General features: G+C 46.5%; 1 protein-coding gene across 1 annotated transcript in view; it reads left to right on the top strand.

Moving 5' to 3' along the window:
- Window positions 1–21,362, top strand: part of pstpip2 (proline-serine-threonine phosphatase interacting protein 2) — a 144,118-nt gene that overhangs the window by 107,847 nt on the left and 14,909 nt on the right. The window contains exons 10-12 of the mRNA XM_073042290.1: window positions 4,309–4,407; window positions 5,264–5,360; window positions 14,783–14,858. Coding sequence (XP_072898391.1) covers window positions 4,309–4,407; window positions 5,264–5,360; window positions 14,783–14,858 — 272 coding nt within the window. The remainder of the gene's footprint in view (window positions 1–4,308; window positions 4,408–5,263; window positions 5,361–14,782; window positions 14,859–21,362) is intronic.

Below are 21,362 nucleotides of genomic sequence, written 5' to 3'. Positions count from 1 at the left end.
CATGGAGTAATTGAGGTGCTTGAGGAATATAAAGAATGTAAAAAGAATCTTAAGAAAGAAATTAGAAAAGCTAAAAGAAGATACGAGGTTGCTTTGGCAAGTAAGGTGAAAATAAATCAAGGGTTTCTACAGTTATATTAATAGGAAAAAGATAGTGAGGGATAAAATTGGTCCCTTAGAGAATCAGAGTGGACAGCTATGTGTGGAGCCGAAAGAGATGGGGGAGATTTTGAACAGTTTCTTTTCTTCAGTATTCACTAAGGAGAAGGATATTGAATTATGTAAGGTAAGGGAAACAAGTAGGGAAGTTATAGACAATAGACAGTAGGTGCAGGAGTAGGCCATTCGGCCCTTCTAGCCAGCACCGCCATTCACTGTGATCATGGCTGATCATACACAATCAGTACCCCGTTCCTGCCCTCTCCCCATATCCCTTGACCCCACTATCTATAGGAGCTTGCTCTAACTCTCTCTTGAAAGCATCCAGAGACTTGGCCTCCACTGCCTTCTGGGGCAGAGCATTCCACATATCCACCACTCTCTGGGTGAAAAAGTTTTTCATCAACTCTGTTCTAAATGGCCTACCCCTTATTCTTAAACTGTGGCTCTAGTTCTGGACTCACCCATCAGTGGGAACATGCTTCCTGCCTCCAGCATGTCCAATTCCTTAATAATCTTATATATTTCAATCAAATCCCCTCTCATCCTTCTAAATTCCAGTGTATACAAGCCCAGTTGCTCCAATCTTTCAACATATGACAGTCCCGCCATTCCGGGAATTAACCTTGTGAACCTACGCTGCACCCCCTCAATAGCAAGAATGTCCTTCCTCAAATTTGGAGACCAAAACTGCACACAATACTCCAGGTGGGGTCTCACCAGGGCCCTGTACAGCTGCAGAAGGACCTCTTTACTCCTATACTCAATTCCTCTTGTTATAAAGGCCAGTATGCCATTAGCTTTCTTCACTGCCTGCTGTACCTGCATGCTTGCTTTCATTGACTGATGTACAAGAAAACCTAGATCTTGTTGTACTTCCCCTTTTCTTAACTTGACTCCATTTAGATAGTAATCTGCCTTCCTGTTCTTGCCACCAAAATGGATAACCTCACATTTATCCACATTAAACTGCATCTGCCATACATTCCTAACCTGTCCAAGTCACCCTGCATTCTCATAACATCCTCCTGACATTTCACACTGCCACCCAGCTTTGTGTCATCAGCAAATTTGCCAATATTACTTTTAATCCCTTCATCTAAATCATTAATGTATATTGTAAACAACTGCGATCCTAGCACTGAAACTTGCGGTACCCCACTGGTCACAGCCTGCCATTCCGAAAGGGACCCATTAATCGCTACTCTTTGTTTCCTTATAGCCAGCCAATTTTCAATCCATGTCAGTACTCTGCCCCCAATACCATGTGCCCTAATTTTGCCCACTAATCTCCTATGTGGGACTTTATCAAAAGCTTTCTGAAAGTCCAGGTACACTACATCTACTGGCTCTCCCTTGTCCATTTTCATAGTTACATCCTCAAAAAACTCCAGAAGATTAGTCAAGCATGATTTTCCCTTCATAAATCCATGCTGACTCGGACTGATCCTTCTACTGCTATCCAAATGTGTCGTAATTTCCTCTTTTATAATTGACTCCAGCATCTTTCCCACTACTGACGTCAGGCTAACCGGTCTATAATTCCCTGTTTTCTCTCCCTTTCTTGAAAAGTGGGACAACATTAGGCACCCTCCAATCAGCAGGAACTGTTCCTGAATCTATAGAACATTGGAAAATGATTAACAATGCGTCCACGATTTCTAGAGCCATCTCCTTAAGTACCCTGGGATGCAGACCATCAGGTCCCAGGGATTTATCAGCCTTCAGACCCAACAGTCTATCCAACACCGTTTCTTGCCTAATATAAATTTCCTTCAGTTCATCCATTACCTTAGTTCCTTTGGCCACTATTACATCTGGGAGATTGTTTGTGTCTTCCCTAGTGAAGACAGATCCAAAGTACCTGTTCAACTCATCTGCCATTTCCTTGTTCCCCATAATAAATTCACCCATTTCTGTCTTCAATGGCCCAATTTTGGTCTTAACTATTTTTTTGCTTTCACATACCTAATGTACCTAATACCTTATGGAAACTATGAGGTATTAAAGAGGAGGAAGTACTGGTGCTTTTAAGGAATATAAAAGTGGATAAATCTCTGGGTCCTGACAGAAATATTTCAAATGTCATTGGACACGGGGATGGTGCTGAAGGATTGGCGTAATGCTCATGTGGTTCCATTGTTTAAAAAGGGTTCTAAGGGTAAACCTAACAATTATAGGCCTGTCAGTTTGACGTCAGTGGTGGGTAAATTAATGGAAAGTATTCTTAGAAATAGTATGTACATTTATCTGGATAGACAGGGTCTGATTAGGAACAGTCAACATGGATTTGTGTGTGGAAGGTCATGTTTGACAAATCTTATTGAATTTTTTGAAGAGGTTACTAGGAAAGTTGACGAGGGTAAAGCAGTGGATGTTGTCTATATGGACTTCAGTAAGGCCTTTGACAAGGTTCCACACGGAAAGTTAGTTAGGAAGGTTCAATCGTTAGGTATTAATATTGAAGTAGTAAAATGGATTCAACAGTGGCTGGATGGGAGATGCCAGAGAGTAGTGGTGGATAACTGTATGTCAGGTTTGAGGCCGGTGACTAGTGGTGTGCCTCAGGGATCTGTACTGGGTCCAATGTTGTTTGTCATATACATTAATGATCTGGATGATGGGGTGGTAAATTGGATTAGTAAGTATGCAGATGATACTAAGGTAGGTGGCGTTGTGGATAATGAAGTAGGTTTTCAAAGCTTGCAGAGAGATTTAGGCCAGTTAGAAGAGTGGGCTGAACGATGGCAGATGGAGTTTAATGCTGATAAGTGTGAGGTGCTACATTTTGGTAGGAATAATCCAAATAGGACATACATGGTAAGTGGTAGGGCATTGAGGAATGCAGTGGAGCAGAGTGATCTAGCAATAATGGTGCATAGTTCCCTGAAGGTGGAATCTCATGTGGATAGGGTAGTGAAGAAAGCTTTTGGTATGTTGGCCTTTATAAATCAGAGCATTGAGTATAGGAGTTGGGATGTAATGTTAAAATTGTACAAGGCATTGGTAAGGCTGAATTTGGAGTATTGTGTACAGTTCTGGTCACTGAATTATAGGAAAGATGTCAACAAAATAGAGAGAGTACAGAGAAGATTTACCAGAATGTTACCTGGGTTTCAGCACCTAAGTTACAGGGAAATGTTGAACAAGTTAGGTCTTTATTCTTTGGAGCGTAGAAGGTTTAGGGGGGGACTTGATAGAGGTATTTAAAATTATGAGGGGGATAGATAGAGTTGACGTGGATAGGCTTTTTCCATTGAGAGTAGGGGAGATTCAAACAAGAGGACATGAGTTGAGAGTTAGGGGGCAAAAGTTTAAGGGTAACATGAGGGGGAATTTCTTTACTCAGAGAGTGGTAGCTGTGTGGAACGAGCTTCCAGTAGAAGTGGTGGAGGCAGGTTCGGTATTGTCATTTAAAGTAAAATTGGATAGGTATATGGACAGGAAAGGAATGGAGGGTTATGGGCTGAGTGCAGGTCAGTGGGACTAGGTGAATGTAAGCATTCGGCACAGACTAGAATGGCCTGTTTCCGTGCTGTAATTGTTATATGGTTATATGGTAAGAAATAAAGTCAATTCAATAATTGACCATAATAGATGTGACAAAGAGCTAAATGAAATCACAAAAAGTCATTTCGTTTAAGTGAAGTTGCATCCAAGAAATAAGAGCCTGGTGGTGGAATCTTAACTTTTTAACCTGGTACTGTATAGATTAACCCAGTGAAAATCATCTCACCTTCCACAGGCTGAGCATGAACTGACATTGAGCAATCCCAGTCCAGGCTGGTTTTCATGGAACCTTGAGTTGTAGCCAGAGGGACAGACCCTTCGGCCCACACGGTCTGTGCTGACCGTGGTTTCAAATTAAATTAGTTCCATCTTGCACGTGGTCTGTGTCTCTCCATTCCCTTTATGTGTCTGGGTAAAACCCTCTTAAATTTTGCTGTTGTATCTGTGTTTCTACCAGCTCCCCTATCAACATGCTTCAGGTGCCTTTCACTCTCTGTTTAAAAGGAACAGTGGTTCCACACATCCCCATTAAACTTTCTCCTTCTCACCTTAAACCTGAGCCCTCTGCTGCTGATATTTCTATTTTGGAAAGGAAAGACTGACTTTTGTAATTACAAGATTTATTTATTATATTTGCAGTTCCTTGAGAAACAGGACTGTGAGAGGATACACAGCATTCGTAATGCAATGTGGGTACATGCCAATCAGCTATCCCAAGAGTGTGTGACCAGTGATGAGGTAAAAACTTATTACTTTTACACCTGCCTTTATGTTTAGTTTTGAAAACGTATTCGTCATGTGTTACCTTTCCTTGCCCATCTTCACTTGCGGTACTCATTCAAAAGCAAGCCTCCTCACGAGCTTTACTTCTGAAATGTTTGTACGGGCTGAGAGGCCTGTGGACTTTAGAACGGTTGAGGATTATGCCATTGAGACAGGAAAGCAGGGCTGAGGCAAAGTTCAGATTAGCCATGACTTTGCTAAATAACAGAGCAAGCCTGAGGAGCCATTGGAACTACTTCTGCTCCTGCTCCCCGAGTTCTTACAATAGATTTGGACCTGCTGTCAAATTATACTTTTAGAAATAGAAACAGAAAATGCTGGAAATACTCAGACGAGAGAGCACCTGTGGAGACAGAAACAGAGTTTAAGGACCACCAGCATAACAAGGTCCTTCCTGGACTATCATTTTGCCACCTATCGATCTTTCTCATGTTGTCCTATCTTACAGCCAAGTGACTTCTGAAAGGATTTCCTGCATTGTAGCTATGGCAGAGCCTTGAATTTGGAATGAATATGTAGTCAAATAGGGAAGAGCAGCAAGCTCTGTGTGACAAGTGGTCTTGCGGGAGATCTTTTGGATCATTGACCTGTAACATTAACATGGTTTATGTCTCCACTGACACTGGTTGACTAGCAATTTCTGTGTTCCAGCACCTACAGTATTTTTCATTTTATAAGTGGCTGCACAGCTGAGTAATTTAAAAAAAGATCAAGAGTTGATAAAAGATAAACTGAGAAGCTTGTTAATTGGAAATTCAGACTTTTTTCTGTTTTTTTGTTGCCTTTATCTTTCTTCCTGCTTTATCTTTAGATGTATGAGGAAATACGGAAGGTGTTGGAACAGTGCAACATTCAGAAGGACCTTGAATTCTTCATTGACTTGAAAAGAACTGGAGACATGCCACCAGGTAGATGGGTCTATTTGAGCAGGCGCCTGTGGACTATCTCTGGATAGATACTGTGATGTTCCCGTAGACTAAGGCTACATCCACACTACACTGGATAAATCCATAACCAAAGCTTTTTCTCTTCGTTTTTACCCTTTGTCCACACTAAAACGGTATTTTTATCCCCCGAAACCGGAGTTTTTCAGAAACGCTCTCCAGAGTGTGTAATTTTGAAAACGCCAGATTGGTCAGACCAGTGTGGATGGGGTAACCGGAGAAATCTGAAAATGCTGTCATGACGTCAGATTGTGACGACAGCGCGCCATTTCACTGTTTTCTTGAACGCAACCTAACAATTTCAGAACAGACAACAACGAGACTGAAGCCAGAAGAGTTAGAAATGTAGTCACCAAATACTTTGACCCATAACTTACTGAATAAATAAGTATACTCACTTTGCCCTGTTTTCTGTCCTTGCTCGTATGAAGGTGGTTTACCTATTTCTGCAAGTACTTCTCTGACAATAGATGTGTAACAGCCTAATGTAACAATGTATGGAAATACAAGATAACACTGATGCAGACGTGTTTTATACATTTAACAAGGGGGCTTTATTAATGCAACAGAGTTTGTCAGTTTTTCAATCTTTGTCGTCAGCCGGGTCATACTGTCCGAGAACTCCCTGTCGGTTGCCTCCGTACACTCCAGTATTTGGGTTTTTTTACTTATAAGTCCTCCTGCGCAAGAGCCAACAGCTGTCCGTCTTTTTTAAGTTTTTCTAGTCTGTAACTGAACAAACGCGTCTTTCACGGCGAGATTCAGCACCAAACATGTTGCTTGTTTTTGGTAGATGTGTCCTGTGCATGCGCAGTAGGAGGAGATTCGCCGAAATATCTGTTTTAATGTGGACAGAGATATTTTTAAAAACGCATAGCGTGGATGCCTGTCGTTTTTACGTGAAACCGGCGTTTTCAAAAGTATCCGGTCTAGTGTGGACGTAGCCTCAGTGAGATGTCTGAGTATACTCAGAATACTGAACTGTAAATGCAATTACCCACTTTAAGACAAAGATGAAAGGGTCTCTGTCATACTTAACACTGCCTAGGCTGCTCTGAAATGAACAGCTGGATTTGTAATGAATAGTGCTTTCTGTCAGTGCTTTAGAAAGTCAAAGTCGAGTCTATTTACTGTATCGTGGTCAGGTACATGCATGCACAGGTGCAGTAAAGAACTTCCTTGCAGCAGCATCATTATCATATAGCTTAATATAAACAGCATTCGCAAGAAAAACAAATTGCACACAATTTTTACAAGAGAGTACGCAATTGGAACAAAAAGGTCTATTTTAGTGCAAAGTGGTCACAGTGTGGGTAAACTGTGGTGATTAGGGTTGTTGTAAGTGATTCAAGAACCAAATGGTTGAAGAGAAGTAGCTCTTCTTGAACCTGGTGCTGTAGGACTTCAGCCTTCCAGATCTTCTGTACAGTGATAGAAGTATGAACTTTAGAAGCTTTGGGTTAAGGGAGAAGGCAGTAATGAGCTACAGTTTTTAAGTGGCTGATCAGTATTCATAATTTCACACCTGCACACTACTAGAAGGCAGGGTTAGGCTCCAGTGGTTAGGTGAGCTGCAGGGTTCCTGTGGAATCATCGCACACTGAGATGAAGCACTCTTAGACGAAAGGAACAACAAACAATCTGCTGGAAGAACCCAGCAGGGTGAGCAGCACCTGTGGGAGGAAAGGAATTGCTGATGCTTGGTTTGCATCAGGAATGTGTTTGGAGAGGCGTTACATACTCTGCCAGAAATTCATCAACGTCCATTTCTGCTGTTAATCCACTCACACAAATCAAAAGGAAATTTCCCCAATCAAATCAACTAGTCAATCAAGCCCCCAACAAATTTTAGAATGGCTCCAAATAGTTCATATCCCAGATGGGCCCCCAATTAATACCGTAACGGGTTAAAAAGAACCAGCAGAAGTGGGCACACCTGGAACCTGAGTCTTCCATTATAAACTATTTTATTAGTAACTACTTGAATAAAGTAATATAAAACAAGATAAAGTAAACAGATTAGCAAAGTATATGCATATATATAAGTGAGTAACTAAGGTTCCCAAGCTTCCCTGGCTCAGGCAGTTAGGTGATACAGTCTTACGGTGGGATGGTAAGTTATCAGTTCAGTTCTGGAATTTGATTTGAGTAGAGTTAGAGAGATAGAGAGTTGGTTTGTTTTGCCGATGCCGATCTGCCACGTCATCCTCCTGCTCCCAAAACTTATCAAAAGTCACCAACTGTGACCACAGAAAGAGGGTGCCATCTTCTGTGGTGGAGTTATCAACCCAGGCCAGGGTTAAACATACCGATAGCTCCCCACTGGTCACCCCTTTGTCCACACTGTGAGCAAAACCCCACCCTTGTCGTGGGTACACAAAGCTCGCCAGTGTCCTTCTTGCCTCTGGCGTTGTGTGTCTCTGGTGTGTCTTGTGATCTGTCTGATTAAAAAGTCGACTGACCTTGTAGGTATCTCCAAGTGCTGAACACGAGCTGTCCATCATATGGTTCCACCCTTCAGTTTCCAAGGCAACTCACAGACTCGCTCTCTCTGGGGCTGAAATAGCACACAAGCTGTTTGCTCCCTCTCTCTCTGTTTAAAGGAACAGTCCACTTTAGATTAATCCTTCAGATCTCATCACACCTCTCTCCTTTTAAGAAAAATTGTAATGAAACAGCAAAATTTTTGTCTTAACTATCGATTATACAGCTTAAAGCAATATATGTGTAATTATCAGGAAACATAGCAAAGCAATACAAACTCAAACTTAACATCTAGACAAACAGTCTGCTATAATATTGTCAGTAACTTTCACGTCTTTTATTTCCATGTCATACTGTTGCATGATCCGACTCCAGTTAAGTAACCTTCTATTCTTATCCTTCATTTTACTCAGAAACACTAATGAATTGTGGTCCGTGTAAACCACAAGTGGTTTCTGTGCAGGACATATGTAGACATTGAAATGTTGCGATGCTAAAATGAGTACTAGCAACTCTTTCAACAGTGGAGTAATTTTTCTGATGCACATTAAATTTCTTTGAGAAATAAGCCACTGGATGTTCAATTTCATCATCGTCCTTTTGCAACAATACTGCCCCAGCAGCTTCATTACTAGCGTCTACCGCGATCGAAAATGGTTTATTGAAATCAGGTGTTTTGAGCACAGGATGATAACACAGAATGGTCTTCAGGCGGTCAAATGCCTCTTGGCAAGGGTCAGTCCACACAAATCTTTTACTCTTCCCTAGGAGTTTCGTAAGGGGGAGAGCAATATCTGCGAAGTTCTTACAAAACTTACTGTAATACCCAACCAGTCCCAAAAACCTCCGTAACGCTTTCTTGCCCGTCGGAATGGGAACCTCAGCAATAGCCTGAACCTTGGCCTGCACAGGTGCCAGCTGGCCCTGGCCTACTACATAGCCAAGATACGTGACAGTGCCGTGGCCAAATTCACTTTTAGCAAGGTTTACAGTGAGATTTGCCTTGGATAGCCTTTCAAACAGTTTCTCTACGGCTGAAATATGCTCCTGCCAGGTGACATTCCATACAACCAAGTCATAAATATAAGCCCCTGTATTTTCTAAACTTTGAATCACTGAATTCATCATCCTTTGGAACATCCCTGGAGCATTTTTCATCCCAAAGGATAAAACATTGTACTCATACAATCCAGATGGTGTCACAAATGCAGATATTTCTTTAGCCCTTTCTGATAAAGGAACACACCAGTAACCTTTCAACAGGTCAATCTTTGCAAGGTATTTAGCCTTCCCCTCTCTGTCAATACAGTCATCCACTCTTGGGATGGGATAGGCATCTGTCTTAGTTACTGCATTGACTTTCCTGTAATCAGTACAGAATCTCATACTCCCATCCGGCTTAGGGACAATCACGCACGGCGACGCCCAATCTGAAGTGGATGGCCTAATTATGCTGGCTGTTAGCATGTATTCAATTTCTTGTTCAACCATTTTATTTTTGCCTTGGCTCATTCAGTAAGGGTGCTGCTTAATGGGATCAACTTCATCTACAATTATGTCATGCACCGCAGCCGTGCACGATCTTGGATAATGTCAGGGAATAAATCTTTATACTTAAGCTCTTCAGTTGTTTTTCAGGTATCCCAGTACCAGACACCACAATCTCCTCCGTTGTCACAACGGTACTCACAGATGCAGGGTCAGGGTCATGATAACACTGATCATATTTATGTGAACGAGCTGCGTAGCCTTTCTCCGGTCAGGAGTTCTAATAACATAATTCAAAGAATCAGTTTTCTTAATTACTTCATATGGGTCACTAAATCGTGCTTGAAGGGGGTTGGTAAGGAGGGGGAAACAGCTTTATCTTTATCTGAGAGTGCTGTAAATTCTGCTTCGCAAGGTCACAAGCCTTGTTAAGTCTGTCTCGGAATTCCAAAACATAACTTATCACGCTCATACACACATTCTGAACTGACTATTGCTCTGAATGAGGTCAAAGGTGACACAATGTGCTTAGCTCTCAACTCTTTAACTATCCCCTGGAATTTTTTCGAAGTGAAGTTACTACCCTGGTCAGATTGGATTTCTTTAGGTAGACCTACCAGTGTGAAAAAGTTTATAAGGGCTTTTACCACAGTCTTGCAAAAGTTCACAACATCCTTTCTTAAATTAGGCCAGTAGAATTCCTTTATAATTCTGTTTACTGTCTTTCTCGCTCCAAAGTATCCACCTAAAGGCATACTATGAACCATGTTTAAAATCTCAGCCCTGTAAACTTTCGGGACCACAACTTGATGTTCAGTGGCTCAATCCTCACTTGCAGGCATAGTAGGTGATCTCCACTTCCTCATTAACACCCCATCCTACTGACTCTTTCTGAACCTCCTCTTCTGTGAGAGCTGTCTCCTTTAATGCAGCAATTTCAGAATCTTGACTTTGTTCTGCTAAAAATTCATCCCTGGACAAGGACAAACCTTTCTCATCCTCCTTACTACCCAAATCCTGATGTAACATGGAAGGTAGAAAAGTCTCTGACAAATTCTCATAAGTTAAACCCGTCTTTGCTATCTGCATCAGCAGCCTTTTTGGACATGCTTCGGGTCAATGCGCATGCGGTGTACGCATCAGTATTTCTGTGTGTGTCATCAGCCACAAGCTTGCTTGTTAGCTGTACTGCTGAATAACCTTCACCCTGGATAGGTGCTAGCCTATCACCTATGTTTACCAAACTCAGTACCATCACTAAGCTTACGAAGACCATGTTTACATTATGAAGATTTCCAAACAATCCATCTATTCTGTTCCTACAACTTTAGTTCAACTTGTCTCCATAGTAATGCAGACAGGTGGCTTCTCAAAACCAAAACAATCCTTTTCCCCCATATTACAATCGTGAAAAACAACCCCACAACCTTGAAGTTGTTTACTTCTTACTGCGAAAACAGAACTCAGAGTTTCACGTACTTCTACAGGCCGTTTTCCTGAAAGCAGGGTCAAAGGTCACGAAACTAGTTCAAACTTCACAAGTTCTTTATTTAACAATCCAGAAACAGCACCTTTGTCAATACTTTCAATAAAATTTACCTCACCAGTTCTTAACTCTTCACCAACTTTTAGAACACCGTCTAACACAAGTGACTGAGAATCCTCAATTTCCACTGGCACCAAGGTTAACCCTTTATTCACTGAACCAAGTCCATCTGACTCAAAAAGACTGCATTCCTTTTCAACCGAGTCAGACACCTCAGACCTTAACTGAGTTTCAACACAAGGTTCAACACCCTGGAAATTCACAGGTGCTTCAACAACCTGAACACAGGCAATCAGGACAGCTGTCTCTTCTAGGCTTTCAATACCAGTCCCAGTTTCAAATTCCAGGTTCCCCTGATCCTCCTAGCTACTGTCTGGGAAACTCCCATCCGGAGTAAACTCAACCGTGTGGGTTAAAACAACCTCGTCTGCTAACCTAGCAGACTCCCGCAAGGTAGTGGCATCCTTTTCATCTTGTATGCCCTTACATCATCGGGAACACACTTCTTAAATTCTTCAATCACAACCAGCTCTTTCAAGCTGTCCAAACCCTCAGTTACCCCTTCGAGGTATACAAGTGATTGAAGTACACCCATTTTTCATGGGCAAACTCCACATAAGTTTGGCTCCTGGACTTCCTTAAATTTCTGAACTTTTGTCTATACGCCTCTGGAACCAACTCATGGACTTTAAGCACTGCATCCTTAACTGTGGCATAATTCCTTGACTGTTCAAGGGTCAGGGCAAAAAACGCTTGCTGAGCCTTCTCCTTCAACACACTTTGCAACATGACAGCCCACTCATCCCTTGGCCATTTCCGAGTCTAGGCCACCTTTTTGAAGTGTAGGAAATACCGGTCGACTTCAGCTTCATCAATTGGCAGTACTAACTTAATTTCTTGGCTGATATTAAACGGTACCACCAGCTCATTACCCCTCTCTGACGCTTGATCCTGTCGCTGCCATTTCTCTCTCTCGAACTGTCTGTCTTTCTGTTTCTGCTGTCTGTTTTTCTGCTTCTTCGGTCTCTAATTTAATTCTCTCTAACTTCATTTGTTCCAGTCACAACTGGATCTCCTCTGTATCTAGAGGGAACATTTAACTCCTCCTCACTAAAGTACTTCATAGAAATATAGTGCTCAACTATTACCCTTTGGAGTTCCCCCTTCATCATACCCTTGTTAGAGAGGCTAAGTTTCAATGCATTAACAACTTCCCACAAATCAGACTTTTTAGCTCTCTGCAAAGTCACAGGGTCTGGCCCTGCCAGAAACTCCTCAACATCCATTTCTGCTGTTAATACACTCACACAAATTGAAAGGGAATTTCCCCAATCAAATCAACTAGTCAATCAAGCCCCCAACAAATTTTAGAATGGCTCTAATTTGTTCATATCCTGGACGAGCCCCCGATTTTGTTACATACCCTGTAACGGGTTAAAAAGAACCAGCAGAAATGGGCACACCTGGAGTCTGAGTCTAATGTTATAAACTTTATTTTATTAGTAGCCACGTGAATATAGTAATATAAAACTAGATAAAGTAAACAGATTAGCAAAGTATATGCATATATATAAGTGAGTAACTAAGGTTCCCAAGCTTCCCCGGCTCAGGCGGTTAGGTGATACAGTCTTACGGTGGTATAGTAAGTAATCAGTTCAGTTCTGGAATTTGATTTGAGTAGAGTTGGAGAGAGAGAGAGAGTTGGTTTGTTTTGCCGATGTCGATCCTCCACGTTGTCCTCCTGCCCCCAAAACTTATCAAAAGTCACCAACTGTGACCACAGAAAGAGGATGTTGTCTTCTGTGGTGGAGCTATCAATCCAGGCCAGGGTTAAACACCCCAATAGTTTCCCACTGCTCACCCCTTTGTCCACACTGTGAGCAAAACTCCACCCTTGTCGTGGGTACACAAAGCTCACCAGTGTCCTTCTTGTCTCTGGAGTCGTGTGTCTCTGGTGTGTCGTGTGTCTCTGGTGTCGTGTGTCTCTGGCGTCGTGTGTCTCTGGCGTCGTGTGTCTCTGGCGTCGTGTGTCTCTGGTGTGTCGTGTGTCTCTGGTGTGTCGTGTGTCTCTGGTGTGTCGTGTGTCTCTGGTGTGTCGTGTGTCTCTGGTGTCTTGTGGTCTGTCTGATTTAAAAAGTCGACTGACCTTGCATATATCTCCAAGTGCTGAACATGAGCTGTCCATCTATATAGCTCCGCCCTTCAGTTTCCAAGGCAACTCAGACTTTCTCTCCCTGCTGCTGAAATAGCACACAAGCTGTTCACTCCCTCTCTCTCTTGTTTGAAGGAACAGTCCACTTTAGAATAATCCTTCAGATCTCGTCTCAAGAGGTGAGATACCCAGCATAAAGAGGAGAAGGGAAGGGGTGAGGAAGGATTCCAGGGTGGCTGGTGGACTGAGGAGGTGTGCAAGATGATAGGCAGGTAGTGCTAGGTAGGATAGGGGCAGGGAGGGGGCAGGCACGTGGAGTTAGAAGACTGTGGCAGGTGAATGATTGATGGAGGAAGAGAAGAAAAAGGAGGGGGGAAAAGCATATGACAAATGCAAGAGATTCTGCAAAGTCAGCCTGAAATATTGACTGTTTATTCCCCAACAACGATGCTGCCTGACTTGCTGAGTTCCTTCAGCATTTTGTGTGTGTGTGTGTGTGTGTTGCTAAAAAAAAACCAGATGGAGCAAAGTGGGGGGAGGTGAGAGCGAAGGTTGGAGACAGCAGCTGCAGGGAGTTGAGAAGGAACACAAAGCATTACCGGTGCTGGACTTGGATCAGTAAAGGAGCCTAGAATGATAACCATTAAGCGTAAAGTATTTGGAACCAGAACATTGGGGGGGGGGGGGGGGGAAATGCCTGTGTGTGAATTAGGTGGAAGGAAAGAAGAGGGGGAAAGGGACAAAGATGGATGAAGAGGAGCTGGGGGATGTTGGGAAAGGGAACAAAAATGGAAAGACCAGAAATGGATCAGAAACAAAGGTGGCTGGGGGAATGTTGCCTAAAATTGGGAAACTTAATATTCATGCTATTGGGTTGTCAACCAACCTGACAAAAGATAAACTGTTCCTCATCCTGACAGGAGGGAAGGTGAAAGATGGATGGGTCATTATGGGAACAGGAAGCTGAAATGGTCTGCAACTGTTAGCTCAGGATGGCCATTGGGGACCAAGTGTAAGATTTGGCACAGACTAGAAGGGCCAAATGGCCTGTTTTCTGTGCTGTAGTGTTCTATGGTTCTAAGTGCTCCGTGAAATGGCTGCCCAGTCTGCACTTGGTCTCTGATGTAGAGGAGGCCACATTGGGAGCATTGATCGCAGTGGACAAGGTCGGAGGAGATGGTGAGGCAAAGCAGTATGTGTGAGTTTGTTTGATATTGGTTTCAAACTATGTGAACCTTCCAAAAATGAGCTACTACGCCATGATATATTGATAATGGCATCCAGCCTCTACCCTGAGCAGACTTTCCTTCATAAATGGGAATGGGAAAATCCAGATGCACTTTGAGTTCTGTTGTAGATTAACATGGGCAGAGTTCTGGGTGCAGACCTCCATGTGAGACCGGGTGAAATAGAGTTTGTGGTATGGTACAGTATCTATAAAAAAAAGTATTCACCCCTCCCCCCGGAAATTTTCATGTTTTATTGTTTTATAACAGTGAATCACAATGGATTTAATTTGGCCTTTTTGACACCTATCAAAAAATACTCTTTCGTGCCAAATTAAACCCACTTTTGTAAAACCCAATTTACAACCCAATGTTGTAAAACAATAAAACATGAAAACTTCCAAGGGGGTTGAATACTATTTGTAAGCACTGTAAATGCCCATTAATACTGATTAATGATAACTATGATAATTGTGTTTCTCTTCTACAGCCTTCATCTTATATGAGAATTATTACAGCGGACAGAGAGGAGGGCCTCCCCAAAGCCGAACTCTTGCAAACCCAAGGTGAGAGCTGGTCATAGCAGGTTAAAAGAAGGGCTTTTAGACAACTTTGATCACGCTTCTATCTTTACCTCCAAGTGTAGGGTAGAAAAATCTCAACACATAGAAAATCTTTCCACTCCATTCACAAATCTGAGAATTCATACATTAGGATAACCTGAATATGCCATCCAATCACCTGGACATTGAGCAGGAGTTTTTCGTGCATCGGCGTGGAGGGGGATAGTGGGGACAGGATGTGTAGAGATGAGGGTGAGTCCAGCAAACCTGAGTTGAGCTTGAGTCCAGGTGGATTAACGTTTAATAGCAAAGACAGAGATAACAGGAGCACTGTGAAAGGATCGTCATCCAGGTACTTGGGATGTAAAATAGATACTTATGCAGCTAATGGGAATAGAAACCATTCATAATTTGCAACATTATAATAGGTACCCAGCAAAACAGAGATCTTTATAAATATTATGAGCTGAAACTGTAATGGGCAACTGGCTCCTCAAGCCATTCCATGAGATCACAATTGACCCAATCTTGGCCTCGGCTCCATTTTCCTTCTGTACCCATTGTCCCCGACTCCCAGTAAACCCAGAACCTTATTCTATTCAATGCTTTGGGTTCTGCAGCTCTGAGGTAGAAAATTCCAAAGATTCTGAGGAAAGAAATTCTCTCTGTCCTGTGGACAGCTGTTGTGATGGAAATAACTGGTTCTTTGAGTCTCAACAGTAAAGGCCTGGACACACACAGTTTTAATAATAAGGAATTTATTTACAAGGGGAAGTCGGGTCAACACAAGCAACTACAATATACAGGAAGCGGTGTGGGGACAGGGTACGGTTACACAAACAAAGAACAAGGGAAAAGCACTACGACAGCTATCCCCCTTGACCTTGGATAGCTGCGGCTCCCTTACCAGGACAAACAATAGACATTCCCAAACATAAATCAATGCACTTACCTTCAATGAGGTGGTCTGTAAGAGAGACCGAGCCAGGCACATGTCTCACCTTTTATAGCATGGGGCTGGGTGAGATAATCCAATTAAGGTGACCAATAATTTAGGTGTGCATTGATTAGTTGGGAGGGACCAAATGTTGATTGGCGTGTGGTGTGTCCTCCGACCAGCCAGGTGGCAGTGCATCTGTCACGTGGCCGGTATCTCTGGATACACTCCACTCCTCAGACAGCTGTCAGTTCTGCCGCCGTTCGGGTGAGGGCATCCTCCGTGTGTCGCAGTGCCACTGCCGTCTCGTTGGCCAGAGTCTTGAGCACACCGGTCATCTGGATCACCTCCCGGGACAGCCATAACTGGGAAAGGCTATCATCCAGAACCTCTCTGCCTCTGTAATGGCCCTCTTGTCCCGGTGGCCGCTGTACGCCGGATGCTCCCCAAGGTCATTCAGGGGGTGGATGAAGGGGACCACATATGCTGGAAAGCAGCAGCCGTACCAGCTCGTGGGGAGCAACGGGTAGGCGCAGTGGCCGCAGATCCAGTGGGTCCCGTTTAGGGTCCAGGGAGCTCCCAGCTTAGCGGCATCGTCGGCAGTGGTCACTGGGGCACCCGGGTACCAGTTTCGCTGACAGTTGCTGTGACCGACGGAAAAGTTAGAAGTGTGCGCATTGCGGAGTCTGCACCAGCATTCGTTACGTCTACTCAGTGGCTGTGGAATAACTGAGGGTGGGGACTCAGGTGGAGGTCAAATTGTAGGGAGGGAAATACCAGTTCCTGAAGCACCCACCCCATCGGGGGCCAAGGGAAGAGACGTTGTGGAGTGGGGAGGAGAGTGGTGGGGGACTGCCAGCAGGGCCCCCCCAAACAGATATACCAAAACCAGCAGGAGCGAACAGTCTGTGTAAACAGTTCATCTCAATGTCATCCAGCGGGATCGGCGTGAGTGGCAGCGCATCATCAGCGTGTGCTGGCGCCCGCAAGCAGATCCAGCAGTCCGATCTGTTGGTGTTGCTGACAAACTCGTAAGCGACCCTGAGGAAGGTGTTGGCAGCTGACACCGAGCCGAGCATCGCAGCGACCAGGAGGGGTGACTGGAGTCGCACCATTGTCCTGTAAAGGGAGACGGGGGGGGGGGGGGCGGTAGGTGTAGGAGGAAACTCATTCCCATCTGGTTAAATGCCGGGTATGTATACAGGACAAATCAGATTTACCCAGAATGGCAACCCAGTGGGTGTCCCCTGGACTGCGCACAACAATTTCTCCCTTTCTGGGGAGGCTCTGCGGCTGTTGGATCCATACTCTGTCCGAGTCCTCGATCTCGGGGGGTTTGGTGGTTTCCCAGTCGGGAGACGGGGACTGTGCCAGGTGGCGGGCCAGTGGGGATCCCCCTTGGCTAGTGGGCCGTGTGTTTAACTGGTCGACGGCCTGCTGAAGGACACTTAGCCACCCCTGCAGCCTGCGAGAGGGTGTCAGAGTGCGGATTTTCATTCTTCCAAATAAGCCCGATGCCTGGGGGTGGTGGGGTATATGGAACAGCCACGAGATCCCCGCCTCAGCCGCTCAGGTCTGGGCTTTGGTCCCAGCAAAGTGTGAGCCCTGATCGGATTGTACCTCCCATGGGACCCCATAGAGAGGAGAGGTGCTGTAATCCTCTGATGATGCCGTTCCGGTCGGCCCTCTCACAGGGCACCGCCATCAGGACACCCGAGTATGTGTCCACCATCGTGAGGACATACTGCTTCTTATTCTGTCGTGGGAGTGGTCCAATATAGTCGATTTGCCATACCTGACCTGCCCCCATGCCGCGACGAATGTGACCCGGTGGCCCTATCGGCCGGTCCCGTGGCTTGACTAGCTGGCAGATGGGGCAGTTATCTACAGAGGTTTTACATTGATCGAGTGTCAAGGCGGCACCGAATTGTTCAGCCCAGCGCCGCGTGCCATCGGCCCCTAAGTGGCCACCTTTGCGGTGTGCCCACGCAGCTCGTGCACTGGGGTCGGTGTGCCCACGCAGCTCGTGCACTGGGGTCGGTGTGCCCACGCAGCTCGTGCACTGGGGTCGGTGTGCCCACGCAGCTCGTGCACTGGGGTCGGTGTGCCCACGCAGCTAGTGCACTGGGGTCGGTGTGCCCACGCAGCTATTGCACTGGGGTCGGTGTCAGGGGTGGAAGTGGTGGCAGATGATATTTGGGCAGCCTGGTCCACAGCAGCGTTAAACGTTGCCTCTTCATTATCTTTCCGGGTATGGGCATCCACATGGTGGGCAGCCTGGTCCCAAATGAAATGCCAGTGATGCTGTCCCCAGAGGGGACGTCCGTGTATTTCCCACCCCATGCCTTGCCACCGGGCCATCCACACCTCAATGCCGTTAGCTACTGCCCAGGAGTCAGTATAGATGTGGACTGGTCTGGTAGTGTTTTGGAGGGTGAGGGCTACTGCCGCCAGCTTGGCAAGTTGACTGGAACCCCCCCCCCCCCTCCCTCGGTGGTTAAAATTCTACCCGCGGCGGGATGAAGTGATGCCACTTTCCAAAATTGTTTACCCCCTTTCCAGCGGCTGGAGCCGTCTGTGAACCAGGCGCGCAGTTTGCTGTTGGGGTCGAGGGAATCAAAGGGTTGACCCCAACATGCTGGGGAGGGTTGTACCTCGGGGATGTCCGGGGCAGGGTCCTGGGACTGGGGGAAAGCCATGACTTGTTCATGGAGGCAGCTGACCCCTTCAGGACCGGGCTCAGCCCGGTCCACAATGTACCACTTCCACTTGACAATGGAGGACCTCTGGGCACAGCCCTCCTTGTGGGTAGAATCGGGGGACTTGACCCATCGCATTATGGGGAGATGGGGGCGAAGGACGACAGGGTCGGTGCCTGTTTGGTGTTCTGTGGCGAGAAGCGCCAGGTAGCAGGCTAGTAGCTGGCGCTCGAAGGGGCTGTAGCGCACTGCCGCTTCAGGTAGGGACTTGGTCCAGAAACCGAGGGGGACTCAACGCCCTGAGGTCTTCTGCCAGAGGCTCCACTCGGCGACCGTCTCGCTCGCTGAGACCTGTAACTCAAAAGGCAGACCCGCCTGGTGGGAAGAAAGTGGCATGGCTTGTTCCACCGCTAGTTTCGCCGTATCAAAGGCAGCCTGTTCCGCTGGCCCCCAGAGAAATGTGGATTTTTTCCTGGAGATCCTATAGAGCGGCTGGAGAAGCATGGTCAAGTGGGGTATATGCTGCCGCCAATAGCCCAGGAGCCCCACGAATCTCTGTGTGTCAGTTTTATTCGAGGGGACGGCAAAATTTAAAATTTTATTTGTAGCGGCATCGGGTATGCTTCTGTGCCCGGAGTTCCACTGTACTCCGAGGAAAATGACACCCTGGCTGGGGCCCTGTATCTTTTCCATATTAATGGCCCAGCACCGTCCCCTGAGGGATTCGATTAGCATGTGAAGGGCCTTTGACACAATGGTCTCAGAAGGGCCTTGGAGAAGAATATCGTCTATATAATGAGCAATCGAAATCTCCGGTGGGAATTGGATGTTGTGTAAATCGCGGGAGACAAGGCCAAGGCAGATAGTGAGGCTGTGAATGTAGCCTTGGGGCAGGCGATTAAATGTGTATTGTCTGCTATCCCAAGCAAAGGCAAACTGGTCTTGGCTATCTGAGTGCAGGGGAATCGAGAAAAATGCATTCACTAAATCGACAACAGCTTACCAGGGTTTATGGGGACGGCCTGCGATGTCTTCAATAAGGGTGACACTGTCAGGTACAGCGGCGGCGAGGGGGGGTACAGCCTTGTTCAATTGCCTATAATCAACGGTCATCCACCAGGAGCCGTTCCTCTTTCGGATGGGCCAAATGGGGTTATTGAAAGGCGAGGTAGCGGTTCTAATTCCCTCCTGTAACAGGGCTTGAATGGAGTCTGGGATTTCTTGGCGCCCCCCACCCCCACCCCGGCACTCTGTACTGACTGTTACAGATGATCTGGGGGGGGGGGGAGATAACAATTGGCTCCCACTTAGCCGCCCCAACAACAATAGTGGCTCGTGCGATGCCGAAGGTGAACTTGCCCGTTTGTTTCAAGTGATTGTCCCTTTAAAACATCGATACCGAGGATACATTCCGGGGAGGAGGCAATAAGGACTTGTACACATCTGGGGGAATGGTTGCCTATGGCTAGGCGAAGGGTGACCTCCCTAGCTGGTAACAGGGAGCCCCCCAATCCCTCTATCTGCATGTCCGTACCCCTCCATAAGGCAGGATTGCCTGGGATAATCGTGTGCTGGGCACCTGTGTCGACAAGCACCATCCACCTCTGTGTGTTTCCCTTTCCCCAATGTACTGTGACGGGTATATGTGGCCTCAGGTCCCCCGGGCGGGAAAGGGCGAGAGAGCAAATGCGCCAGGGGCCCTGGCCTTCATCCTATGGGAGGGGGGAAGAGGGCTGCCACGCCAGGGGTGAGGCACTTTGCTGGTGGAGGTGGGACATTTCCTGCCTGACGAGCTGTCTGAGTTCTGCTTCGAGGGCCTTCGAGACAGTTTCAGGTAAGGGAGGCGCGGAGGGTGGCTCGGTGTGGGTGGTCTTTTTGTAAGTAGTCTTCCCCCTGCAATGCTCCTTCCACAGGGCATATAGGTTGGGGGTGGGGATGCCATCTATAATGTTACGATCCACCCCTGCACGCAGCAGGTCTGTGTACAGCTGCCAGCGTGTATATCTGAGAGGGATAGTGTCTAGGGCCCTTGTCTCGGTCTTCCGGACCTGTGCAGGTGCCCCTCTGCATATATTCTAACCCCTCCAGGAGGGTGATGGCATCCCGTACGGTCCTACCGCTGGCTGGTGCCATGAGGGGCAGGATTACAGACTTCAGAACGGGGCGCACGGTAGTGACCAAGTATCCCGCTAGGGCACCGGTCACTCGTGTGTTTTCAAGGAAATTACGGTCGCAGGCACCTTGATAGATGCCGTTGACCAGTGCCCATTCCCTGATTACCCGGGTGCCCTCACTGACCGTACCCCATTGCGGGCGCCCGTGTAGATCCACTCCAGAAGTGTGGGATAGCGAGCTCGTACCGCGGTCACTACCCGATCCCACAAGGTTGTGCCGTCGTGGATTTCTGCTTGTGGCGCCCGCAGCACATTGTTTATGCTCTGCTGGTCAGAGAGGCTTCCCAGGGCGCTTGCCTCCTGATGGGAGAGGCTGAGGTTGGGCCCCCCTTTCGTCCCACAGCCGGAGCAGCCAGGCCGCGAGGTGCTCGCCTGGTCATTGGCGGTACCGATCCGCCAGTTGGGTCAGCTCCTTGGGGGAGAAGTCCCGGGTCTCTGTGGTCTCGGAGTGACTAGGGGAAGGTCCGGCCGTCTACCCCTCGTTCCCTTCCTCCCTGCGGTGAACCTGGGACCGCGTGGTGACGGGTCGGGCATGTCGGTGCTCAGGTGAGAAGGGGGAAGGGTGGTTGTGGGACCTTGGCTCCTCGGGCACCCCCTCGTCGTCACTATCCAGCCAGATGTCCCCATCCCCCAGCCATGCGTCCAGCTTGTCGCCACACTGGACTAAGGCTCGACTCTTTAATGGGTCCGGCTGCCA

The sequence above is a fragment of the Hemitrygon akajei genome, chromosome 4, assembly GCF_048418815.1.
Source record: "Hemitrygon akajei chromosome 4, sHemAka1.3, whole genome shotgun sequence".
Classification (NCBI taxonomy): Eukaryota; Metazoa; Chordata; class Chondrichthyes; order Myliobatiformes; family Dasyatidae; genus Hemitrygon; species Hemitrygon akajei.
Note: the sequence above shows the minus strand (reverse complement) of the source record. Positions and strands in the feature narration are given on the sequence as shown.